This window comes from Cetorhinus maximus, chromosome 9 (assembly GCF_964194155.1).
Source record: "Cetorhinus maximus chromosome 9, sCetMax3.hap1.1, whole genome shotgun sequence".
Classification (NCBI taxonomy): Eukaryota; Metazoa; Chordata; class Chondrichthyes; order Lamniformes; family Cetorhinidae; genus Cetorhinus; species Cetorhinus maximus.
Genome location: NC_135887.1, coordinates 11,997,315 through 12,023,933, shown reverse-complemented (window position 1 = coordinate 12,023,933; position 26,619 = coordinate 11,997,315). Strand labels below are relative to the sequence as shown.

Sequence of the window (26,619 nt, the reverse complement as noted above, 5' to 3'; positions counted from 1 at the left end):
TCATCACTGTAACACACTGTAGGCCTATGTGCTGGTGGATTGTTTTGCATTGGAGGCCAGTATGTTGCTGTTTACTAATGTTGTTTACTGCACGAGATGTGAATGTTGGGAGTCAATAGCACTGTAGTAATGTAAATCCTACCCATAACATAACCAAGAAAGGTGTTCGCTGACAAATGCGATTCTGCAAATACAACCATGTCAGACTATTGTTTGACCAGCATAACTTATCACTCTAGCCAGAAAGGCAAAAGATGATAAAGATGGACTGGGAAGAACAGAGGGACTTCGCTGCATTAAAATCTGTGTCAATGTACTGACAACCTTAACTGCAATCACTATTTTCAGCAGCAAGATCCAGCATTAAACCTTTGAGCAGATGAAGTAGTCTGCAGTCTTTAATCTTTCTGACAAAATACAGCCAGAATGAAAGAGTGGCTCTTGTACAGTAACTGCAATCAAAATCACTTCAGGATATAGGCTATCAAATAACATTTTCTTTATTAATAATTAAAAAGGGCAGCGTCGCTGTAGGTGTTTGTTTTTAATACTCATTCAAGGGATTGCTGGCAAGGCCAGCATTTATTGCCCATCCCCAATTGCCTTTTCATGCAAGTTCAGCTCCTGACATGCAATGCACTCTGCTGCCAACAATGTAAGCTTCTATTTTTATGAAAATACATACAACTGTTGATTTAATTAAATAATATTTAACAGTAGGCACTTGTTCTGTCTCAACCATGGTGCTACAACAGTCTTCAGCTCCTGTGGGCTGGAGGAGATGGAAAAAAATGAACAGCGGCCAGGGCATTGATTACTACCTACATGATGCAGGGTACACTCGTAAGAACATATTAAGATCCTGAGGGGGCTTGACTAGACAGATGCTGATTCCCTCTTGTGGGGGAGTCTATAGCTATGGGAGACAGTTTAAAAATAAGGGATTGCCCGTTTAAGATGGAGATGAGGAGGAATTTCTTCTCTCACGAGGATCATCTTTGGAATTCTCTTCCCCAGACAGCAGTGGAGGCTAGGTCATTGAATATATTCAAGGTTCAATTAGATAGATTTTTCAGCTACAAGGGAGTAAAGGGTTATTGGGGGTGGGGGTGAGGGTGGCAGGGGCGTGCAGGTAGAAAAGTGGAGTTAAGGCCACCATCAAATCAGCCATGATTTATCGAATGGCAGAGCAGGCTTGAGGGACCGAACGGCCTACTCCGACTCTTATTTATGATCTTATGATCTAACAGATGGGACTTAGCTGCATTGCACCCATGAATAACTTGGCTCACATTCACCATCTAGGCTGATAGGAGGGGAAAAGCTAGTTGGATGAGTAATTAGTTGCCAGCACTTGTGGAAAAATACCCCAACAACAGTTACTATGTTGAGGAGAGATGGCAAGAAGATCGTATAGAGAAAAGGCCAGAAGATGTTTGATGACTACATCAATATGCTGAACATAACAAGTACAATCTTGGCTGTGAAAATGCTAAATCTTTAAAGCATCTCATGTAGTTATATTATAACAGCTTCTATGGCTTTTAATGAAAAATATAAGCTGTTTGTGCAGATTCAAGATCTGCATCCACAAGTGAGCAAGCCAGTTCTCTCACTCATGCCAAGGCATTCTCTGCAATGTAAGGTGCTACATCACAGCACTGTCCGAGTCTGGGGTTCGGGGGGAGCAGCCTACATTTAACACGCAGTGGGCTGGTTCCGATCTCTACTTGGGTGAGCTCTGAAAATAATAACTCACTATTTCACACTCGTACCCATCCCTTATGCTGGTGCTGAGAGTTTGTCAACAATGCGCACACATGAGAGAGAAATTGGTACTGTGCCAGGTTCATCCGTCGATGTCCTTGTCTCACAACAGAAGTGCGCTAACACGCTAAATTAAATCAGCACGTTTACAATGCCAACAATGGAGAGCTGGAATTCTGGCATTAGACTGGGACACTCATTGGAGGCCAGTAGGTTTCTGTTTACTAGCATTGCTGACTGCACGAGATGTGTGCATTGAGAGTTGACTGCACTGCAGTAATCAAAATACTGTTCATTCCCGTGCCTGATAGGAGAGAGTTAACTATCCAAATATGGTCAATCTTCCCCCAAACATTTCAGTAAATAAAAATCATCACTTGCTAGTGGAGGGTTAATTGGACAGATTATCAGGACAGATAGTGAACATGACAGTGAAATTAAGGTGGGGTTCAGCTCAAGCCACAGGTGGGTATTTGGAATTTTTAAAACTGTACAAACCCAACACTAATAAAATTGCAGATTTAAAGATCAAAAACATCAACGATGCCAACTGAAAAACATGGTTCCTTTAGGGGGAAAAACTTCCTTCATTACAGCTGTATCAAAGGAATTCTAATATCTTAAACTTGCTTTCACTGACTAAACAACTAAGCTCAGAGCAGCACAGAGCACCAGAGGCCAGTTATAGCTCATGCCTTGGCTATGGTCAGTGTGCAGGCTGGCGGTGGGCAGGGTGGGGCTAGCGGTGGGCAGGGTGGGGGTGGGGCTGGCGGTGGACAGGGTGGGGGTGCGTGGTAACAGGGAAGAATAAACAGGAGTTGAACAAGGTTTTTTTAAAAAGGCAGTATTTTTCTTTAGGACAATTTTTACAATACACTTTCCCTCCAAATTACCTGACATAGGCTCTCCAGAACAGCACAGGTGCTTATACTGAGGTGGGAAAATTAAGCTTGCATCTGAGAACTCCCCAGCTTCATTGCTGGTGCACTCAACAGGTCCTAAGAAATAATAGTGTAATTATAAACAATCACTTTTAAAACAATCAGGAACTGACTCAACATTGGAACATGAAAAATAACAAACTTAACAGAATCTGGCGGTGTGTTTGAAGCAAAGTGTAAAGGACATTTTTTTTTTCTTTAATATTACTGTGGGATACTAAAGCAGGCTTATGGGGACTGTGTATGTATATTGGAGTGTGTGCACACGTCTAGTTTAATTAAACTGCAGTCAGGCTGCAAGGTTTGAATCTTCAAAAAGGGGTTAGGTGTAAAACAGGCATTTGAAATGGAGATGGGTAAGCTAGGATAAAGCCTCAGCAGATACAGCGTGAATGGAATTTGCATTTTTAGATAAGCTGAGAGGCTGTTTGATTTGTGAAGGAACATGACAGAATATTTACAACTGGCAAGACAAATAAGGCAAAGTTATTAAGTTTATTTTTCCACGAAAGTGCTGGCCATAATGACAATATGAAAGATTTTTATATTCTGGGAAAAGTAAGGGTGAAAAAAATGGGATTTACAGATCAAAAGAGAGAAGACATTTTTAGAGAAAGATGGAAAAGCTGTATGAGGAGTGGCCATGTGAGATCTTGAAAGGTGCACTGTATGAAACAGACTTGTGGAAAAAGTGTCTAGCCACCCTGGAGAAGTATGCTGTTCCAGTAACCAAGGTTGTATTAAAAGCCTTTGGAGTTCCATTGTCGAGTGAGGGGGAGAAAGCAGCTGTGAAATACTTCCCTAACAGCAACATTGGGTGCTTGTGGTAATATTGTTGGATGTTTTATAGATTAAGAATCTATTTGGACTGTTGCCTGAAAGGGGTGGGTGTGTAGTCGGGAGTCTAGTTAAGTAAAAATCTTGTGAGAACTGTTATGAAACTAAATATAACTGAGTGACTGTAGTGTTTAAGTTTTCTTTTCTTTAAATTAAAACATTTATTAACAAATCTTTAAAATCTCCAAAGGTGGTAGTGGACTCTTTACTTCTGACTTCAGTGTACAAAGCTTCTCGTAATAAATGCAAATTGAAAAATCGTTGTGATAGCCTGGCCAAGTTTCCCTCTGGGATTTGGTCAGCCTGGCAAATACCACCTGCCTTTTCATAACAAAAGTAGTTACATTTTTTAACCCTCCCATTAAGTTTTTGAAGTAGATCCACAGCTCTAAAACAGCTCAAACCAAGGTCACAATAACATCCCATGGCCTCTTGGCAGGCTTCAGCACAGTTGATCACATCACCCGCTTCCTGCGCTCCAATGTCCAGCTCAGTAGGACTCCCTAGCTTGCTTGCACTCTTACTGTTCCAATCACAGTTGGAACATCAACTATGGCCTTCCTTCTTACCCCTATGTCATTACCTCTGAGGTGTGCTGAGGACTCTCTTTAGTACTCTCTTCTTTCTCATCTACATGGCAGCATTTTCCAAACACAGAAGCTCAACTTCCACAAGTACGCCAACAATGCCTAACTCCACCTCCTTGACTCCTCCACTATCTCTGTGTTGTCAGACATGTAGTCTTGAACTGACCACAGTTAGACCCCAGTGTGCACTGGGAAGACCAAAAACATAATAATTTTTGACAAACTCTGTACTATTGTCACCACTCCATCCCAGGAGAAAATTTCAGGCAGAATCAGACTGCTTGCATCCACAAAGTCCTATTTGACTCTGGGTTGTGCTTCCGTCTCTGTAACATCACCCAGTTAGCCCAGGTTTGCTCACCTACAGTTGAAAGTCACATCCATGCGTCTGTCACTACTAGGCAGGACAATTCTAGCGTTCTCCTAATCAGAGTTCCACCCTTCATTCTTTATAAACTTAAGCTTATCCAAAACGCTACTGCCTCTGACCTGCAACCTCCTTAACGTATTATTGCTGACCTACATTAGCTCCCAATCCCCCCAGACCCTCCAATTAAAATCCTCATCCTTCTGTTCAAATGCCTTTGAGGCCTTGCCAGATATCTCCATTCCACCAGCTTCAGCCTCTTGCGCACACCCCTTGACAACCATGCCAATGGCCATATAGGCCCTACACTCTGCATTCCCTCCCAAAACCCTATCTCTCATACTCCCTTAAAACCAACCCCTTTTGGTCATCTTTCCTAATATGCCCTCTAGCTCTATTCTTTTCTGACTGTGCTGCTGAAGCACCCAAGGACATTTATCTATGCTGAAGGCACACAAATACAAGCTTTTTTAATAATTTCAGGACTCTCAAAGTAACTTACCAGATTTGCACGCTCCTGGTAATGAGTCACCAAGCCTGTTAGCTGATATGTATACGTTCTTTTTTAGTATGCACCCCCACAACTTTAACTGCCCAAAATTACTATGCACTACATTCAAGAGCAAACACCAATGTCCTAGGCCCAACCATCTTCGACTGCTCCATTAATGACCTTCCCTCAATCATAAGGTCAGAAGTTGGCACATTTGCTCATGATTGCACAACATCATTGGTAAGGGGATCAAAGATTATGGGGAGAAGGCGGGAGAATGGGGTTGAGAAACTTATCAGCCATGATTGAATGGCGGAGCAGACTCGATGGGCCAAATGGCCTAATTTCTGCTCCTATGTCTTATGGTCATTTGCGACTCCAGTTACTGAAGCAGACCAGGCCCATATGCAGCAAGACCTGGGCATCATTCAGGCTTAAGCCTATAAGCGGCAAGTAACATTCAAGTGCCAGGCAATGACCATCTCCGACAAGAGAGAATCTAACCATCTCCCCTTCACATTCATGGCATTACCATCACTGAATCCCCCACTATCAACATCCTGGGGGTTACCATTGACCAGAAACTGAACTGGACCAGCCATATAAATACTATGGCTGCAAAAGCAGGTCAAGTCAGAGGCTGGAAATTCTTCAGTGAGTAACTCACCCCCTGACTCCTCAAAGCCTGTCCACCATCTACAAGGCCTAAGTGAGGAGTGTGATGGAATGCTCTCCACTTGCCTGGATGAGTGCAGTTCCAACACTCAAGAAGCTTGACACCATCCAGGGCAAAGTAGGATGTTTGATTGGCATCCCATCCACCTCCTTAAATATTCACACTCCCAACCAAAGATGCGCAGCAGCAGTGTCTGCCATCTACAAGATGCACTGCAGAAACTCACCAAGGCTCTTTTGATAGCACCTTCCAAACCCACGACCACTACCACCTAGAAGGGGCAAGGGCAGCAGATGCATGGGAACACCACCACCTTCAAGTTTCCCTCCAAGCTACATACCATCCGGACTTGGAAAAATTGTTGTTCCCTCACTGTCACCAATCAAAATCCTGAAACTCCCTTCCCAAAAGTACTTTGGGTGTACCTACACCACATAACTACAGCAATTCAAGAAAGCGGCTCACCACCATCTTCTCGAGGGCAGATTAGGGATGGACAATAAATGCTGGCCTAGCCAGAGGCGCCCACATCCTATGAGCAATTTTTTAAAAATTCCACGGAAATTTCAAATGTGAAAATAAAAGTCATATTTGTTAAAGAAAAATCACGATGTGCTCAGTCTCTGACACATTGGAAACTCACAGCACAACTCAAATTTCAAGTGTTCCAATTCATCAGAATTGGTACTAGAAAAATGTGGAAAGTACATAATGGTCAAGAAAGCAGCTTATAATTGCAAGGTCATGTTCCGATGACATTAAGTTATGAGATTAAAGCACAAGCTTTTATGACTTTTAACAGAACATGTCTCCAAAGACTGAACTGCAATCCTTCTATGCCAGTTGGGCTATTTCCTTTTCTGTATTGAAGGTGCTGACTCATGCAGCTGTACAATTCCATTGCTGCAGTACCTTGCCTAAGTGGGTCATTCCTCACTCAGATAGCAAGGCATTCAACTACAGGGACATCACTGAGTTAAGCCTAAACCCCTCTCACCCAACATCCACACACAAGCACTTTGCAGGAATCATTGGCTAATTCTTCTCTCATCCAGTTGGAGTATCCTTACCAGTCGAGACCAGTCACTGTCCCTCAGATCTTTCTGACCGTGTCTTGGTATCACAAGAGACAGAGCCACCCACTGAACCATTGGGGAATTCATCACATTACCATAGAACTAGTTATTTTTACAATGAATTACTTTTCAGCTCATAATTGTGACTGTAACACACACACCAAAATGTTATAATAGATGCTTATGTTTTTTGCAATTTCACTGCAGTGCAGCACAAGAGCTTGCTGCATTACTGAAAGACAGCACCTTCAGGTAAAACGTAAAACCAAGGAAGGCCTTGTCTGCTCGTTCTGATGGACACTAAAGATCCCATGCCACTATCTGTGCAGACAATTATCCAGGTAAGTCAGCTAATATTTTTTCCTCAACCAAAAACCAGTTTAAATGGCTATTTATCTCATTGTTCTGTAGGGCATTTGCCTACATGCTAAACTACAAGATACTTCAAAGCAATAGACAGTATTCATTAAATCTGAAATGTTAAGACTTAATAAAAAAAGGCGCAGCATTAATGCAGAATTCTCTCTCATACCTGAGTGCCAATACTCTCACCTCATCTTGCATCATTTGAGAGACTTACATTTATATAGCACCTTTCACAATCGCCAGATGTCCAAAAGCACTTTATAGCCAATGAAGTACTTTTTGAAGTGTAGCTGCTGTTGTAATGTAGGAAACATGGCAGCTAACTTGCACACACAGCAAACTCCCACAACAGCAATGTGATAATGGCCAAATAATCGGCCCCTGTGATGCTAACTGAGGAATAAATATTGGCCAAGACACCAGGGATACTGCCCCCACTCTTCTTCAAAATAGTGCCAGGAATCTTTCATGGCCACCCGAGAGTCAAAATGGGGCCTTGGGTTTAACATCTGACCCGAAAACTGGCACCTCCGACAGTCCAGCGCTTCTGTGCTGGAGTGTCAGCCTTGACTTTTGTGCTCAAGCCCTGCAGGAGGACTTGAACCCAGAATCCTGTGACCCAAAGGCAAATGTACTACCAACTGAGCACAGTCAACACTTTATTTGCGGATTGTGAAATGGAACAAAATACCACATTAGAGCAAAGAGGCTAACTCAATACCTAGCTACACTATACCTGATCTGGAAATACTCAACACTCTCTGACTTGTAACAACTTACATTTAAAGAAATGTTCCAATCTCCCTGTACTAATATACCACACTTGAGCACAAAAGAATATGAATTTTATTTCTAAAAGTCAAATAAATGGGTCTATACGTCAGACAACTAACTTAACTAAAAGTCTGTCCGCTGGTCTGTACTGAGATCTAAAGCATGGCATGATACACCTGGACCCGTGGGAGGTGAGAATAGCAGAGATAGATGGAAAGACCAGGGTTCCTACTCCTGTCACTACCCAGCAACAGGACCTGTAAAAGTATGTACGGATGAAGAATGAGTATATGTTCAGTCCATGCTGAAATGCCTCCCCCAATCTGCAGGTTAAATAGCATTCACCACAGGCATATATGAAGAAATAACATTTGGATACAATACCTGGAGAATTAAAAGTCAGCCAAAAAAAGCCATTATTTTCAGGACAGTGAAAATTCCAGGGGGCGAGAGAAAACTTTAAATTTCTCTACAATTTAATCCATATAACTATACACACAGAAATTTCTTCAACAGATTAAATGCTCAACAAAATTCTGGTTATCTTAAAAACATTTGAGTTTTGCTATCAGCTTTTTTGAAAAATTGCTCATTGCAATTTAGTTCCTATCCATTCCCGACTTTGACTTCAGTGACAAGCGTCAGTTGAGTTGGCAGCGAAAATCTCTCCGGATGGGATTATCGAACCTAACGATACAAACCAGCTGAACAATCAGTCAATATCATCCACTGGCCCACGGTACTTCAGTATCTTGTAATATTTTAAACCAGTAGGTGGCTCCTCCTTTACACAGGAAACTCCAGAGATATGGAAGACACTGAATAAAAAGATTCCTGCTCCTGATTACCTCCAATGACACTTGCTGAGAAAGTACCTGGTACTAGGCAAGGATAGGTTTAGACCTGGTGACGCATTCTGCTGACACTATCAGCCTCAGGTGAAAAAGACCACTTGGATGAAGTAGCAGAGGATGGGCAGCTTGCCTGAGACCACATCCCAGCACTCAATACGACTTTCAGAAGGTACCACACAGTTGGACATTAAATAAGTGGAACACATCATATTCTTAAAATGAAAAATAATAATACCAAAAGCAAGTCACTTGCTCAGCTGACAGCTAAGTAACATGTCACTTTAATAGAGCAAGCAAAATACATTTTTAAAGGAACACATCTGTGTTATCTTAATGCAGCAAACTGCTTCTTCCATACTAGCCTTCAGTTCAATTTGTCTAAAACGATGCCACCTGCATCTTGTGCCAGGTTAGGACTCATTCACCCATCATACCGATTCTCGCTAACCTCCAAGCCCTATTCAGCATATTAACATGTCTCCATAGCCTAACACGCCCTTTACAGTTCTCCAGCTCTAGGCTCCATTCATCCTTCTAATGGCGTTACTTAATCAGGGGCAGGGCTTTCAGTTCCCACTCGAGTCCTCTACCTCTGGAGTCGTGCTACTTCACTGCCTGCCTTCGACTATAAAATCTTAAACCAACTTTTTCCAGCTAAAGCCACGCCAATTCCACCCGGATACCCCATCGGCTCATCCCACCCCTTGTCCATTACCAGTGGCTCATGCTCTGGCTCTTCCCCCTCTCCCCATTGCCGACCCCAGCCCACCACAACATCCAATGCTCACCCCAACCCTCCCCCCCTCAACCTCCATTGCTCACCCCAACCCTCCCCCCTCAACCTCCAATGCTCACCCCAACCCTCCCCCCTCAACCTCCATTGCTCACCCCAACCCTCCCCCCTCAACCTCCATTGCTCACCCCAACCCTCCCCCCTCAACCTCCATTGCTCACCCCAACCCTCCCCCCTCAACCTCCATTGCTCACCCCAATCCTCCCCCCTCAACCTCCATTGCTCACCCCAACCCTCTCCCCCTCAACCTCCATTGCTCACCCCAACCCTCCCCCCTCAACCTCCATTGCTCACCCCAACCCTCCCCCCCTCAACCTCCATTGCTCACCCCAACCCTCCCCCCTCAACCTCCATTGCTCACCCCAACCCCCGTTCCTCGCCCTGGCGCTCACCCCCACCAAACCCCGTTGCACACCCCAGCCTTCCCCCCACAAACCCCATTACTTACCCCAGACCTCCCCCACCCCAAATTCCCATTGCTCAGCATGGCCTTCTCCCCCCAACTCACTGCTCGCCTTGGCCCTCCCTGCCACCGCCCCCCCCACCATTGCTTGCCCCGGCTCTCTTAGCTGTTCTCCTGCTTGACCCATCTTTCTTAAATCGTCTACCTATTTGGCCGATCTTACATTTAAGTTAAATGTTGGGGTGTCATACGTTAGGAACAGGACTAGGCCATTCAGCCCCCCAAGCTTGTACCGCCACCATTCAATGTGATCATGGCTGGTCTATGACCTAAGTCCATATATTTGCCTTTGCTCAATATTCTTTAATAACTTAGGCTAAAAAAAATTCTCATTTAAAGGCTCGGCTCTAACTTAGGCTATGCCCCCCATCCTAGACCAACCAACCAGCAGAAATATATATATATTTTTAAATGCTTTATTTTTTCTTGGGATGTGGGTACTGCTTTTATTTCCCATCTCTAATTGCCCTTGAGAAGGCGGTGGTGAGCCACCTTCTTGAACCACTGCAGTCCATGTGGTATAGGTACAGCCACAGTGCTGTTAGGGAGGGAGTTCCATGATTTTGACCCAGCGACAGTGAACAAACAGCAATATATTTCCAAGTCAGGATAGTGATTGGCTTGGAGGGAAACTTGGGGAGGTGGCGGTGTTCCCATGTATCTGCTGTCCTTGTCCTATGAAGTGGTAGAGATCACAGTTTTGGAAGGTGCTGTCAAAGGAACCTTGATGAGTTCCTGAAGTGTATCTTATTGATGGTACACACTACTGCCACTGTGCTTCGGTGGTGGAGGGAGTGGATGTTGAAGGTGGTGGATGTGGTGCCAATCAAGCAGGTGCTTTATCTGGGATGGTGTCGACCTTCGAGTGTTGTGGGAGCTGCACTCATCCAGACAAGTGGGGAGTATTCCATCACACTCCTGACTTGTGTCTTGTAGATGGTGGACAGGCTTTGGGTAGTCAGGTGAGTTACTTGCTACAGAATTCCCAGCCTCTGACCTGCTCTTGTAGCCACAGTATTTTTATATGGCTGGCCGAGTCCAGTTTCTGGTCAATGATAATCCCCAGGATGATGATAGTGGAGGATTCAGCAATGGTAATGCCATTGAATGTTAAGGAGAGATAGCTAGATTCTCTCGTTAGAAATGGTCATTGCCTGGCACTTGTGAGGCACGAATATTGCTTTACTTCATCATAGAGAAGGATAAAATAGGTACAGAAATCAAGGAAGGGGACTGTGATATACTTGAGCTAATTAGCATTGGGAGGGAGGAGGTATTAGCGGTTTTAGCAGGCTTAAAAGTGGATAAATCCCCAGGCCCAGATGAGATGTATCCCAGGCTGCCATGGGAGGCAAGGGAGGAGATTGCAGGGGCCCTGACATTAATTTTCAAATCCTCTCTGGCCACAGGAGAGGTGCCAGAGAACTGGAGGACAGCTACTGTGGTACCATTATTCAAGAAGGGTGGTAGGGATAAACCAGGGAACTATAGGCCAGTGAATCTAACATCAGTGTTAGGGAAACTTTTGGAAAATATTCTGAGGGACAGAATTAATCTCCACTTGGAGAGGCAAGGATTAATCAAGGATAGTCAGCATGGCTTTGTCAGGGGGAGATCATGTCTAACAAATTTGACTGAATTTTTCAAGGAGGTGACTGGATGTGTAGATGAGGGTAGTGCAGTTGATGTAGTCTACATGGACTTCAGTAAGGCTTTTGACAAGGTCTCGCATGGGAGACTGGTCAAGAAGGTAAGAGCCCATGGGATCCAACATTGGCTTAGTAGCAGGGACAGAGGGTGATGGTTGAAAGTTGTTTTTGTGACTGGAAGCCTGTGTCCAGTGGCGTGCCACAGGGCTCGGTGCTGGGTCCCTTGCTGTTTGTAGTGTACTTTAATGGTCTAGACATGAATGTAGGAGGTATGATCAGTAAGTTCGCAGATGACACGAAAATTGGTGGTGTGGTAAATAGTGAGGGGGGAAAGCCTTAGACTACAGGGCGATATAGACAGGCTGGTCAGATGGGCAGAACAGTGGAAAATAGAATTTAATCCTGAAAAGCATGAGGTGATGAATTTTGGGAGGACTAACAAGGCAAGGGAGTACACGATGAATGGTAGGACCCTAGGAAGTACAGAGGATCAGAGTGACCTTGGTGTGCATGTCCATGGATCCTTGAAGGCAGCAGGACAGGTGGATAAGGTGGTTAAGAAGGCAAATGGGATGCTTGCCTTTACGAGTCGAGACATTGAATACAAGTGCAGGGAGGTTACGATGGAGCTGTATAACGCATTAGTTAGACCACATCTGGAGTACTGTGTGCAGTTCTGGTTGCCACACTTTCGAAAGGATGTGATTGTACTGGAGAGGGTTCAGAGAAGATTCACCAGGATGTTGCCTGGGCTGGAGCATTTCAGCTATGAAGAGAGACCAGGTAGGCTGGGGTTGTTTTCCTTACAGCAGAGAAGGCTGAGGGGGGACCTGATTGAGGTGTACAAAATTATGAGGGGCATAGATAGGGTAAATAGGAAGAAACTTTTCCCCTTAGTGGAGGGGTCAATAACCAGGGAGCATAGATTAAAGATGAGAGGCAGGAGGTTTGGAAGGGATTTGAGGTTTTTTTTTCACCCGGGGGTGGGTGGGGTATCTGGAACTCACTGCCTGAAAGGGTGGTAGAGGCAGGAACCCTCAACGTTTAAGAAGTAGTTAGATGAACACTTGAAACACCATAGCTACGGGCCAAGTGCCAGAAAATGGGATTAGAGTAGATAGGGGCTTGATGACCGGCACGGACACAATGGGCCAAAGGGCCTCTTTCCATGCTGTAAAACTCTATGACACTTATCAGCCCAAGCCTGAATGTGGTCCAGGTCTTGCTGCGTATGGACAGAGACTGCTTATCTATCTACCCTACCTATTCCCCTTTAGATCCTGAAAACTTTTATTAAATCACCATATTCCAGGGAATATGACCCTAGTTTGTATAATCCCTCTCATATCTCTTTAATCTCCTCTGACTCAGCAATCCTCAGATATCTGCACTGATCTAACTCTGACCTCTCAAGCATCCCTGATTTTAATCCTTCCGCCACTTGTGGCCGTGCTTTCAGCTGCCAAGACCCTGAGCTCTGGAATTCCCTCTCAAAGCAACTCTGCTCCGCTCTCCTCCTTTAAGTTGCTCCTTAAAACCTACTTCTTTGACCAGTCTGTCCTAATGTAGCTTGGTGTCAAATTTCATTCAATAATTACTCCTGTTAATCAACTTGAGAGGTTTACATTACAGACACTATATAAATGCAATCTGTTGTTGAATGATTGACTTCTTGCTGAGATATGGTCCCATACAAGTCTTCCACACCAAATTATTGTTCATTTATGGCTACAAAAGGGAATTAGCAAACTATCTGATCATAAGGAAAATCACCAACAAGCCCAAATCTGTCCTCGCTCTGCATACACATATATGAATTCCAAGCAAGAACTGCTAGAAAGCATTTAATAGAAACCTTGACAGTTTTCTCTCTAATGCAGGAGCACTGAGATTCAATTGTTCCTACTCCCACTCCAGTTGAATCAGCTGGCTTAGCAAAGAGTAGGGTTGAAACCAATATCTTTGGATCAAACACAAGGAAGGCAGCACTCAAACCTACTCAGAAATAGTCATTCGCACTGTCTTCAAGATTTCATGCCAAACTGCATTAACTAGACATTAGTGTGTAGCGCACGTATGTAGAAAGATGCAGAATTTTACATGGATGATCTGCTGGCACAATTTTTTTTTTTTTTACACGAAACATACATGTTCATATACTTGTGATAAATAAAAGCTCATTATTATAATGGAACCATAGAATGGTTATAGGGCAGATGGAGGCCATTCAGCCTGCTCTGTCTGTGCTGGCTCTCTGCAAAAGCAACTCATCTAGTCCCAGTCCCGTGACTTTTTCCCCATAGCCCTGAACATCTTTTATCTTCAGATGATTATCCAATTCTCTTAAGATAGCCACAATTGTATCTGCCTCCATCACACTGCATTCCAAATCCTAACCACACTCCGTGTAAAATTATTTTCCTCATGTCGCTGTTGCTGCTTTTGCCCATCACCCGAAATCGGTAACCTCTAATTGTCAATCCTTCCGCCAATGGGAACAGTTTCTCCCTATCTACTCTCTCCAGGCCCCTTAGATATTGAAGGAAGAATACATTAGCCTTGGAGGGAATACAATTAAGGTTCACTAGACTGATCCCTGGGATGAGGGCATTGTCTTATGAGGGGAGGCTCAGGGACTAAATTCTGAGATTTTGGAAGAATGAGAAGTGATCTTATTGAAACATTTAAAATTCTTAAATGTAAACATTTTTTAAAAGGCTTGATAGGGTTGATGTTGGAGGGATGTTTTCTTGACTGAGGAAGTCCAGAACTAGGGTCCACAGTCTCAAAGTAAGGAGTCTGCCATTTAGGGCTAAGATGAGGAGGAATTTCTTCATTGAAATGGTTTTGGATCATTGGAATTCACTATTCTAGGGCACTATGGACAGTCAGCTATTGAACACATTCAAGACAGGGATTGATGGATTTTTGAATACTAAGGGAAATGGAGATAACACAGGAAGGTAGAATTGAAGATGATCAGCCACGACTGTATGGAATGGTGGAGTCAGCTTGACATCAAATGCACCAACACCTACTCCTACAGTATTTCCCAAGTTCTTATGCGGCACAATACTGATTCAGAATTTCTCTTGTTTTTAAAATATAATTCACAGTCTCAGTAGTGCATACCACAGTTAGGAAGCAAACTTAGCATCCAAATACATCTGCTTCAAATCACCCACACTTCAAGTTAGGACAGTTAACACTTCCACTGCACAAATCTCAAGTCAGGGTAGGCTTGCGTCCAAGAAAACAGCTTTGCTGGACCATCACTTTTTTTTTTGAAAAATACTAAAAGCCCCACATTCAAGTATTAATAAACCTCACTGCTTCATGGCAACTCTATTTGCATGTTGGTCAGCAAACAAAGAAGTGACTTAAAAGGAAATCTGTAAAATAAGCACTATTCCTGGGTTTGGTGGAGCGGCCCCCAAAACATCGCATTGTAAGCCCTACACTAAACCTAACGCAAGCTGCATACAATTAGACAAGTTTAACCGCACGGCAGATGACAATACTTTTTTTTTGACAATAAATCGCCTGCCAGGAGCAGTTTTTTTAAAAAAAAGAAAATCAGGCAGAAAGTCATTAAAGTGGAGAATGGGGAGGGAGGCTGGGTTCCACTTGCTCAACTGACAATTGTTTCTGCAAACTTATTGCATATTCAGATTTTGTGAATAGCAAATTAAATTCCTAATTCCCTGGGATTGTCTGGGAAGAAGGAGAAGAGGCGGGGGGGGTTCCTAAATGTTAGCTGCAGTCCATTCTTTTTGGGAAAAAAAAATACAATCTCCAGCTCTTATTCTTTTGTGTTAAAATTTTTTAAAAAAGAGGTGGTTTCTTGAGTGATGCACTACCGGGTTAGAATGGATGTCTATAATGCTGCTTGTCTGCAGCTAAAGCCCTGAGAGAGAGAGAGAGAGAAACTTCCCCCCCATCCCCTTCTTTACTTCAAAATGCCGACTTCTGGGGCTTCCAATTCAGACGCCTTGCGGCCGGGGGGCCCGATTCCCTTGTCGGCTTCCCCCCTCCTGCTTCTTCCTCCTTCTCCTTCCCTCCCTCCTTCCTTCCTTCCTCCTCTCCTCCTGCAGCCTCACCTGAAATATGAAGGCGCCCCACGTCGCTTCCATTTCGCCGCCGCCGCCGCCGCCGGACGGGGAGCGAACAGTTGGGGGTGGGTCTGGGTCGAGGTGGGGGGGGCGGGGGAGAGGCCACAACAAAGCTGCTGAAAACACAGCGCTGGGGCCAACATGGCCGCCGCCGCCGCCGCCACTTCCTGTCACCTTTCACCTCCCCTCCACTGGGCGCAACCATGTGGTGGTTTGGAAGGGGGGGGGGGGGGGGGGGGGAGACTGGGATGATGGGGAGCCCCAGGTTTTTGCAACAGTTGCAGGCGGCAGTGCACGTGGACATTCAGTCCCCTCCCCCTCCCCAAAACATTGCTGTTTTAACCCTAGGCCAAAGGGGTCGGGTTAGACCAGGGTTGCCCTGGAGCCTCCAAGCAACTAATTATTATTCTTAGGCAGAACAAAGCTAACTAGTTCCATTAAGCCTTGTGTTTGTTTGTCAATTAAGTGTTATTATTATTGCACTCGAAACTTTTAACTCTTGTTTCTCTCTCCACAGATGCTGCCAGGCCTGCTGAGTTTTTTTACCCCCAGCACTTTCTGTATGTTTTTTATTTATTTATTTCAGATCTCCAGCATCTGAAGTATTTTGCTGCCCATCCCTAATTGCCCTTGAGAAGGTGGTGGTTGGTGGTGGATGGTGGGTGGATGGTGGTGGGTGGTGGTGAGCCGCCTTCTTGAACCGCTGCTGTCCATGATTAATTTCCTGGACACCGCTGTGATCGAATATGGAAGAAGAAAAATAATCATCGGGGCATTTAAAAAAAAACATTTTTCCCCAATTTGTTTGAAGACATTTGTTTATTGATTTAAATAAGTGTTGGACATGAGGACCTCTGCCTTAGAAAGATGCCTTGGACTCTGCCTCAAACACTCCTTGCAGCAAAGCACTCCAATTATTTGACTGGTCTGGGTGGTTGGAGGAAGAAGATCATGTGATGTGGATTCCAGGAATATATCCAACCAAAGTTAGCAACTCAAGCCAGGGGGAAATTTAAAACTAATCCCACTGCCTCACACCCACACAACCTTCCTCTAGTTTCAAATATTTTATCCCATTTTCCCTTAGAAAGATGCCTTGGCCTCTACCTCATGCACCCCTTACAGCAAAACACTCCAACCAACTCTGAATAAATGCAATTCTCCTGACTCCTCTCCTCACTTTCAGTAACAGTTTCAAATTGATGACCCACCCCCACTCCCTCATTCTTAACAATAAAGACGTGTTCAAAAGCATTTGAGATTGAATATAACTCTTGAAAATTATAAATATAATTTTTGTCAACGCAAAAGCACAACAGTCAAAGGAAGGATTGTATTTATATAGCGCTTTTCACAAACACCAGAAGTCACAAAGCACTGAGCAGCCAACGAAGCACTTTTGAAGTGTAGACACTGCTGTCATGTATAAAACACCATAGCCAATTTATACTCACAAACAACAATGGGAATGGCCAGATAATCTGTTTTCATGATGCTGATTGAGGGATGTATATTGGTCAGGGCAGATTCCCCTGCTCCTGAAATAATACAATGAGATCTTTTACATCCATCTGCAAGGTCAGATGTGGTCTTAGTTTTACATCTCATCTGAGCAGCACAATGCAGTATCAGCTTTGATTTTTGCACTCAAGCCCTGACATGGGACTTGAACCCAGAGGCAAGAGTGCTACCAACTCAGCCACAGCTGACACTTAGGAATGAAAACATTGTGGCATCATATCACCTATCCTGTTTCTTCCATCTTTTTAACCATACAGTCAGTAATAGGACTTAGTAATTAGTCTGTGGTCTGTTTAATTTTTTTCACCACCATATAGCAGGATATGAAAATGTACTTTTTTTTTGGTAAACTAAGTGTCTGACATGGGCAAAAATCCATTCCTGTACTTCAGAGTCTCCAAAACAAGTTAAAGATACAACATTTCTGAATGCCCAATAGCCTACCACTTCCCATAATCAAATGCCCAACTTGCTGAAAATAACATTTAAGGGATCTTGTTCCTTTGGGTGAAGATGCCCATGTTCATCCTCTGGTTTATTGTGCACAGTTCCAGTGGGTACATAAGGCCCATTTGCACCCGGATGGTTCTGCTGCAAATAGGACAGGGTACCACAGAAGATTGAGTTTTGGACGAGTTTCTGGTTCAGGATTTTATTTCCTCTTCTTGCGTTTTCTCTCTGCCTCTGATATGCGCTTGCTTTCGAAGGAGGTGCACCGTTTTTTATTTGGTTGGGCCAGGTGCAGTCATCCTGGGTGGAATCTCCTCGGACTCAAAGTCAATAATCAATATTCCTAAGTGAAGCCTTCAGAGTGTCCTTGTTGCCCTTTCTTTGACCATCATGAGGGCACATCCCGGACTCAAGCTCTCCATAGAAGATTCATTTTGGTAAGCAAGTGTCACAAGACTACATGACTAACTCAACTCAACAGTTGTAACTGTCTCAATGTAATGTGGACGCTTGGCATGCCAGCTCAGGTGAGCACCTCGGTGTCTGGTATTTTGTCCTGCCATCTGATCTTCAGAAGCTTCCAAAGGCAGCCCAAGTGAAAGCGATTGAGCTTCTTGGCATGACACTGGTACAATCCAAGTCTCACATGTGTAGAGCAGAGTGGGCAAGACTATTGCTCTACAGACTTTCGGTTTGGTAGGCAGACTTATTACTCTTCTTTCCATGACTAATGTTCGAAGTCTGTCGAAGGCTACACATGCTTTGGCAGTTCTTGCACGTGTCTGATCATCAGTATGGACAGCTCAAGAGAGTGTGCTGCTGAAATAAGTGAACTTATCCACTGCTGACAGGTGGTCATGGACTGAAACCTTGGGCTTGAGATAGGGCTCTCCTGGGAGTGTACTGGGAAGTTACTTCAGTATTCTTTGCGCTAATCATAAAGCTAAAGTTGTCGCAGGCATTGGAGAACACGTCCATGCTACATTGCATGTCCACCTTGGAACTGGCAGCTAGTGCATGGTCATTGGCAATCAGAAAATCACCAAGTATGTCCTTGGTGTCTTTGGTCCTTGCCAGGCATCATCTCAGATTGTCGTCCATGCGATATTTGATTTTGGTGCCAGGATCACCATCATGGAGGGCATCAGAGAGAACTTGCTGAAGAGGGTTAGCACTTGCATGCAGCCTGGTTTAACTCCATTAGTTACCAGGAGTGGGTCAGAAGGCTCACCATCACCTGGGACAGGCATAAGCATGCTGCCATGGCACTGTCAAACCATTTTGATGGCTTCCCAGGGTAACTGAATTTCTCCATCACCAGGGAGGATTCCCCTGCTCTTAGGAAGAGAGGAACATAGAACTCAGGAGCAGGAGGAGACTATTTGGTCCTTCGAGCCTGCACCACCATCTTCTTTGAAATAGTGTCATGGGATCTTGTCATGGGTGGGGGGGGGGGTGCGCAGTGGGGGAAAGGGAGGGTGTCAATCCACTATAGACTGTAGTTGGAGGGATAAAAAATATAGGAAAAGATACAAAGCCAAAGGATAGAGTGGACCAATAATCCATGGAAGGATTTGAAGATGAGGATTTTAAACTTAATGTGTTGGGGGACCACAAGCCAAGACTTGCTTGACTCAGTCATCAGAATCTACCATAGAGAATCAACTCAGTTCTGTGCCCCATCATCAAACCCACCTCACCCACCCTCCTGGAAGAATAGGCAATGGTTGTTCATTAGACACTGACAAGTGAAGGTTTAAGCCCATTCTAGTTGGGCAATGGAGGGCTGGTTAGCTAAGTTAGCTAGATGGCTAGTGTGTGCTTGAGTATAATGCTAACAGTGGAGGTTCAATTCCTGCTCTTGCTGAGGGAGACTTGGGACTTGCTTCCTTACTGCTCCTGAGAGTGGAAGGCAATGGCAACCACTGACAAAAGGAAACAGTCAGGATGAAGCATCAGCAGACAATGAACAAAAGACCTGCCCTTTGGGCTGAGCTGACATGACATGGGCCATACTGGGAACTCCCCTCCACCCCATCTGTCAACATGATGAGCAATGAAACTCACTATAGAACATGTGAGTCCATTGCCATCATTCTCCTGACCACAGGCATGGAAACACTACCTACCAGTCTAGAGGTGTAGGGATTCAGCAAAGATTACTTGCCTTTTTGTAACCCAAAATCACCATAAACCATTTAAATATATATAGACATTCACTAAGAGTCTGGAAAGGGAAATTGATAAGTACTTCAAGAGGAAACCAATGCAGGGATATGGGCAAGCATTGGTAGGTGGAACTAACTGTATTGCTCTTCAGAAAAAGCTGGTGCAGACTCAATACGCTGTTGGCCTATTTCTGTGCAGTATGATTCTGATAACTGTTTACATATTAGATAATGATGGATTCTTCCATCACTTTGAAAGATGAGTGTTCAGCAAGGAGATCAATTGTTCACTGTTTACATTGGTGTCATCTCACATGTAGAACACAAGACATTAAGACACAGGAGTAGGCCATTAGGCCCATTGAGTCTGCTCTGCCATTCAATGAGATCATGGCTGATTTGATGATCCTCAGCTCCACTTTCCTGCCTTCTCCCCATAACCCTTAATTCCCTTCCTAATTAAAAACTTATCTCTGCCTTGAATATACTTAACGACCCAACTTCTACAGCCCTCTGTGGTAATGAATTCCACCGATTAACTATCCTCTGAGAAGAAATTCCTCCTCATCTCCATTTTAAATGGCCATACAGAATTGAGCATTGCTGAAAAAAGAGATATGCTATCAAAGCTTTGCGTCTTGCACGCATCAGGGTAGCTCCCAAGAATTTTTCAACAGTAGCAGGGCAACAACAATTTTTATTGTGAGATTGAGTGCTGATTAGTTGGCAAGTGAACTCTGATTGGTGGAGGCAGTGTCAGGGGGAATGCAGCATATAAGAGTTAACTGCCCAGCTTTGTTCAAATTCAAACTGGGCAGGTCGACTCTGATAGGTCAAGGCATTGCCCTGGGGAATGACTGTTCCCTAAGCTTTTGTTTAGTTGAGAAAAGGGACAATGTGTGGATATGTCCCTTTTGGCTTCTAGCATGCATAAGTGAGCCACACTACAAACTGACTGATAGTCTTAAATTGGTTTTCAGTGCAATTCTTAGCACAATCAGGATTGTTTAGCAGGTATGACAGCATCTGCGGAGAGCAATACAGTTAACATTTCGAGTCCGTATGACTCTTCATCCAGTTCTGATGAAGCCATACGGACTTGAAACATTAACTGTATTCCTCTCCACAGATGCTATCAGACCTGCTGAGTTTTTCCAGCTATTTTTATTTTTGTTTCAGATTTGCAGCATCTGCAATATTTTGCTTTTGTTTAGCAGGTGTTGTCCAATTGCAGAATCACATCTAATGTTGTACACTACGTTTTCAGTTTTGAAAGCACCGGCTGGTTGGGTATGTTCAGCACTTCGCCTGTTGTGAACAGCCAAAGGGATGTGCTGTTTGGTATGATCTGTCAATTGTTGTGATGTACAGCCTAGATACCTAGCATCACACTGACATTTAAATTCATATCTCCCATTACTCATTTGTGTGATTGGAGGAACATCTTTTTGGCTTGACAGCAGCATCCTGTCAGTGGAGAATGCTACTCTTGTTGCTACTGCAAAGCAACAGTGTGCAATGGCTGGCTTCACATATTACTCAAAGTTTTGAGACACCTTACCTTTCTAGAGTAATCGGAGGTAGATTGGGCACTTTTCAGGACTGAAAGTGGCAGCCTTCGGCCCATTCATGAGTATGCACGATATACAGTGAACAATGATCTGATTCGAGTAGCCATTATCCCACAGGATGGCTCTATTTCAGCATTGAGCTCGCATGGTGAGCAAATGGCTCGGGCCCCATTTAGGGTCTTGCCAATATGGCCAATCTTATAGAGTTTGGAACTGTAGGAATCCCAACACGTACATTGACTAGTGAAAGTAGGCTTGTGGTAGACAGTAGCAGAGAACCCAGTGGCAGATTTCTCAACTAGCACATCAAGGAAAAGGAGCTTATTTGACTGCTCCATTCGAAAGGTGAATTTGAACACAAGATGAAGGTGGGGAAAGTGAAGGCATCAGAATGGATGGGATCGATACGTGGGAAAACAACATGGGAGGTATGAATGGAAGATAGGATGCCATAGGAATAAGGTGTGAGATGGGCATGATATGAGAAGGATGAAAGGAATGGGATAGGTACAGTATGAGAGGGATGGCATAGGAAGAATTGAGTGGCATGGGATGAGGATTTAAAGAAATGTTACACGAAAGATACTAATTTCACCACAATTGTTTTGCAGGTTTCTACTAATTTATACCTACTGAAGGCAGTTTTGTAGATTTCTTTCCAGAAATTTGAAGCTGGTCAGCAAGTTATTACTTTAGTTTAACTTCTGGTTAGAAATATACTTGCTGAGTGAATATCTATAATGCATATTTCCAGGCTAACAATATTTTAATGAGGGATGAGAGGGTGGGGTGAAGGGAATGAATCATGTCTGGTCAGGTAGATAACTTAAGATGATTTTTAAATCCACGTTAGTGATTGTATTGTTGTTCAGCTGTTTTTTTCTCCCTCAGGTATCCAGTTGTCCCATCAGGGGTCATGCAAACAAGGCTCTCAAAGCTTGGCGTTGTCCCAAAAAGGACTAAATAGCTGATTTTAGAAAAACAGCATTAGGATTTTGAACCCAATGATGCAAAAAAGCCATATTGCACCATGAAAGGTACTTTTTTTGATAATCCTTTATTTTAGTTCACATTTCAAAACCAGGTCAGTGCAACTTTTGCATGCATCAAGGTTATTTAGATGATTTCATCAGTACATGAGTGACAAGTAGGGAATGCTATTACCTGATTTTACATCTAAATTTCAATGTATAGTCACTGATTCATGCCAAGTATCACTGTGGAAAAACTCAAGGACTTTGAAATATCTTTGTCGTTTCAGAACCTGGATTATAATTGTAAATTTTTCAATCCAGTGAAATCCTATATTTGCTTTGGCTTTTACTATTTCAAATTAATATAAACTTGATTTGTAACATAATATGAAGGTTCAAGTGTTATTTGCTCAATAGTGCAAGAGATCTTGTATATGTTTAAATACTTTACCATACCCTTATACAGGATAACTTCCACAGGAAACCTTATGCATCCTATGAGCTTCATAAGCAATTTCTCATTCATCATGAGTTAGGCCATTTTTCAGCTCATAGGATGCATAAGGTTTCCTGTGGAAGTTATCCTGTATAAGGGTATGGTAAAGTATTTAAACATATCCAAAAGTGTAAAACTGTTAATATATACTGTAAGTTTCAGATTATAAGTGATGCAAGGCTATTTATAAAAACTGCAAATTGCTATGAACATAAATGAAACAAAATGTGAGGTTGATTTCCAACTGTTTTCTAAAAACCCCAAATTTGAAATTTTGTACTTAATTGTTTTATACTTCAATATTCTATTGGTACCCTAAAACTGGACTTCTAAGATGTTTCAATTGCAATAATGTTCCATTAATAAAATGAGAGGGGCAAGAACTTAGAAACAATAACTCTCACCACCAATCATGTTTCTAGAGGTCAGACACATGTCCATGCTGGGATCTGTAGTCTGTTTATGCCTTGACAAATGGTCTTGGGTCTGGGAAGCCCGATGAACTCAAGGTTCTGACATCAGCAGAGGGCAGATGGACAATACTGACACTCTAAAAGTTTAATCATTTTGTTATGGCTGTTACCAGTGTTTCACTGCCAATGAGGTTGATCATTCACAGAGCATGCCAAAACTGGGAGCTGAAGGCCTACTGCCCTAGTTATTCTCTTCATCTAATAGGGGTAGGCCTGGGAACTTGCATGAACTCAAGGCTCAGCCTTCTCACACAAGCACAGGTGGAAAACGTGACATTTTAAAAAGAAAAAACTGCAGAACTGATGCAAACCTAGGGGGTCTCAGAAAAATTACATTCCAGAAATTTGCAATACCATACAGCCAATTCTTCTACTTAGAACAAAGCATTTATGCAGATTACTTATTTATAGGATTATGCTACATTTCTTGTAGTTGTAAATTTTAAGTTGTAAGAAAATGTCAAAATAGTGACTGGAACCAACGTTAAGATAAGAAACTGGAGCAGAGGACTATGTGGCCCATCGAGCCTGCTCCATCATTCAATATGATCATGGCTGATCTTCAGCTTCAACTCCACTTTCCTGCCTGCTCCTCTTTTCTCTTGAGTCACCAAAAATCTGTCTATCTCAGCCTTAAATATTTCCAATGATGAGGCATCCGCAACCCTCTGGAATAGAGAATTCCAAAGGTTTACACCCCTTTGAGCGAAGAAAGTTCTCACCTCATCCTAAATGGTTGCCTCCTTATCCTGAGATTGTGTCCCCCGTGTTCTAAATTCCCCAGCCAGGGGGAATAACCTCTCACTGTATATCCTGTCAAGCCCCTTCAAAATCTTGTATGTTTCAATGAGATCATCACTCATTGTTCTAAACTCCAGAGAATACAGATCCAATTTATTCAACTTCTCGTCATAGAACAACTCTCTTATCCCAGGGACCAATCCAGTGAACCTTCACTGTATTGCCTCCAATACAAGTATATTCTTCCTTAAATACGGAGACCAAAGCTGCATATAGTTTTCCAGGTATGGTCTCACCAAAGCCATGTACAATTGTGGCAACTGCTTTATTCTTGTCCTCCAATCCCCCCACAATAAAAGTCAAGATGCCATTTGCCTTCCTAATTGCTTGCCGTGCCTGCATGCTTTGTCTTCCTTGTATGAATACATCCAAGACATTCTGAACAACAACATTTACAAATTTCACACCTTTTAAAAAATATTTTCTATTCTTACGACCAAAGTGAATAACCTCACACTTCCCCATATTATGCTCCATCTGCCTTGTTGCCCCTCAATGTCCAAATCTCTTTGCAACCCGTGTCCTCCTCAAAACTCGCATTCCCAACTAGCTTTGTATCATCAGCAAGCTTAAGAGGTGACAGAGAATAACGTATCTAAGTCAGTAATAAAGATTGTAAATAGCCAAGGCCCCAGCATTAATCCTTATATACACCACCAGCCACAGTCTGCCAAGTTGAAAATGCCCCATTTATCCCAATCTTTGTTTCCTGTCCATTAACCAATCCTCTATCCGTGTTAATATATTACCCAAAACTCCATGAGCCCTTGCCTCTTGTATCAATTGCTTTTCAAAATATAAGTATACTACATCTACTGGTTCCCCTTTATCTACCCTACTAGTCACATCCTCAATAAACTTGTCTAATATGGTTTCCCTTTCATAAAACCATGTAGACTTTGTCTGATCATGCTATTATTAAGTGCATCAACCATCTCTTCACTGATATTATCAACTAAATCTGTTTTTGATTCATTCACATACAACTTAATTGGGTCTCATTGATAAGTAATAATTTCAACATTCACGAGTTTTTTTCCCCCCTCTGTCTGAACAAGTGATACTCTCAACTGACTCTTTTAGGTGTGATGAGTTTTTAAAGCATGACATATAATAAAAGCACAACTTAAACACAATGCACAGAGAGGTGCAGCACATTAGCTTTACTATGATTCCCCTCTACAAAAGGTATAGCAAGGGAAAGTTACTGGTCTGGTTTCTCACATAATCTAGTGATGAGTTACACAGCTGTAATAATGCAGAGTCTGACAAGCATTTCTTGCCCTTTGCACCATAATGGATGGGGTGTAAAATGGAAAACAAAAGTAGCTTTTCAAAAAGGAAATATCTCTTTGTAAAGATAGTTGGAAACAGCAAATGGAAATAACTGACCCAAATTATAAATTGTCCACACTCAAATATCTTAGGATAGAATCCTGCTTTTTAAAGTATCACTTTTTCCCTCTTTGCAATGGTGCTCTAACTGCAATTACACAACATAAATTCAATCCTATATCTTACGGTCTACTGCTGGTGGAAGGGAATGCATGATCATAGCAACAGATATGATGTTTTGACAAAATAGCTTGTCAGTATTGAATGTTTAGCTTGTGTGTATTAGGAACAGTACACATTTGTTAATTGTGACTGTGAACTGCTCCTGAAAAACATACAAGATGCATATTAAGGCAAAGTTCAATTAATATGCATCAGGGCATGAAAAAATATATGTGCGCTTATCAGTTATATCGAAAGGGGGATCAAACATTCATACCATTATTATAGGCTTATTGTTGATCTAGAGGTCAATGATGCAATTGCCAATTGTTTCATTATACTTTAGGTGGGGTGATAGGATTATTTTTTATGGTGTATTTTCTGTTTACAATTATTTGAATAAACCATTTTTGGTCTGATTCAGTCTTATTACACTATTTACAAATTTGTCCTTCGACAATAACAGAATTTTCTGGAAGAATACAATTTAAAAGCCAAAACATTTTTAAACTTGTATAGAACCTTGTTTAAACCACTCTTGTGCAATTCTGGTCTCATATTAATAAGGATATAGAGGTATTGGAGAAAGGGCAAAAGATTTACAAGCATACCAGAACGAAAAACTATAAACATCAGAAAGGACCCAGTAAACTAGGACTCCTCTCTGGAAAAGAAAGGGCTGAAGAGTACCCCAAAACATCTTTAAAATGATGAAGGGATTTAATGGAGAAGAAATGTTTCCACTTGTAGGAGAATCCAGAACAAGGGGTCCCAAACATGAGTCACTAATAAATTCAACATGGAATTCAGGAGAAACTTCTTTTATCCAGAGTAGTTAGCGTATGGAACTTTCTGCCACCTGGAGCAGTTGAGGCAAATAGCACAGATGCAATTAAGCAAAGCTAAATAAATA

The 26,619-nt window shown here is 42.8% G+C and overlaps 1 protein-coding gene across 5 annotated transcripts in view; it reads right to left on the bottom strand.

Moving 5' to 3' along the window:
- The window catches only part of LOC144684368 (vascular endothelial zinc finger 1-like), a 35,362-nt gene extending 19,481 nt beyond the window's left edge, over nt 1–15,881 (bottom strand). For 4 of the 5 annotated variants that reach the window (XM_078548056.1, XM_078548058.1, XM_078548060.1 and 1 more), the window contains exons 1-2: nt 15,744–15,811; nt 8,009–8,141 (exon numbers count right to left, since the gene is read on the bottom strand). In XM_078548056.1, coding sequence (XP_078404182.1) covers nt 8,009–8,053 — 45 coding nt within the window. In that variant the 5' untranslated portion in view covers nt 8,054–8,141; nt 15,744–15,811. Of the gene's footprint in view, nt 1–8,008; nt 8,142–15,743 lie in introns of all 5 variants that reach the window. The other variant, XM_078548057.1, reaches the window with a different exon arrangement.
- Nucleotides 15,882–26,619: the final 10,738 nt, after the last annotated feature.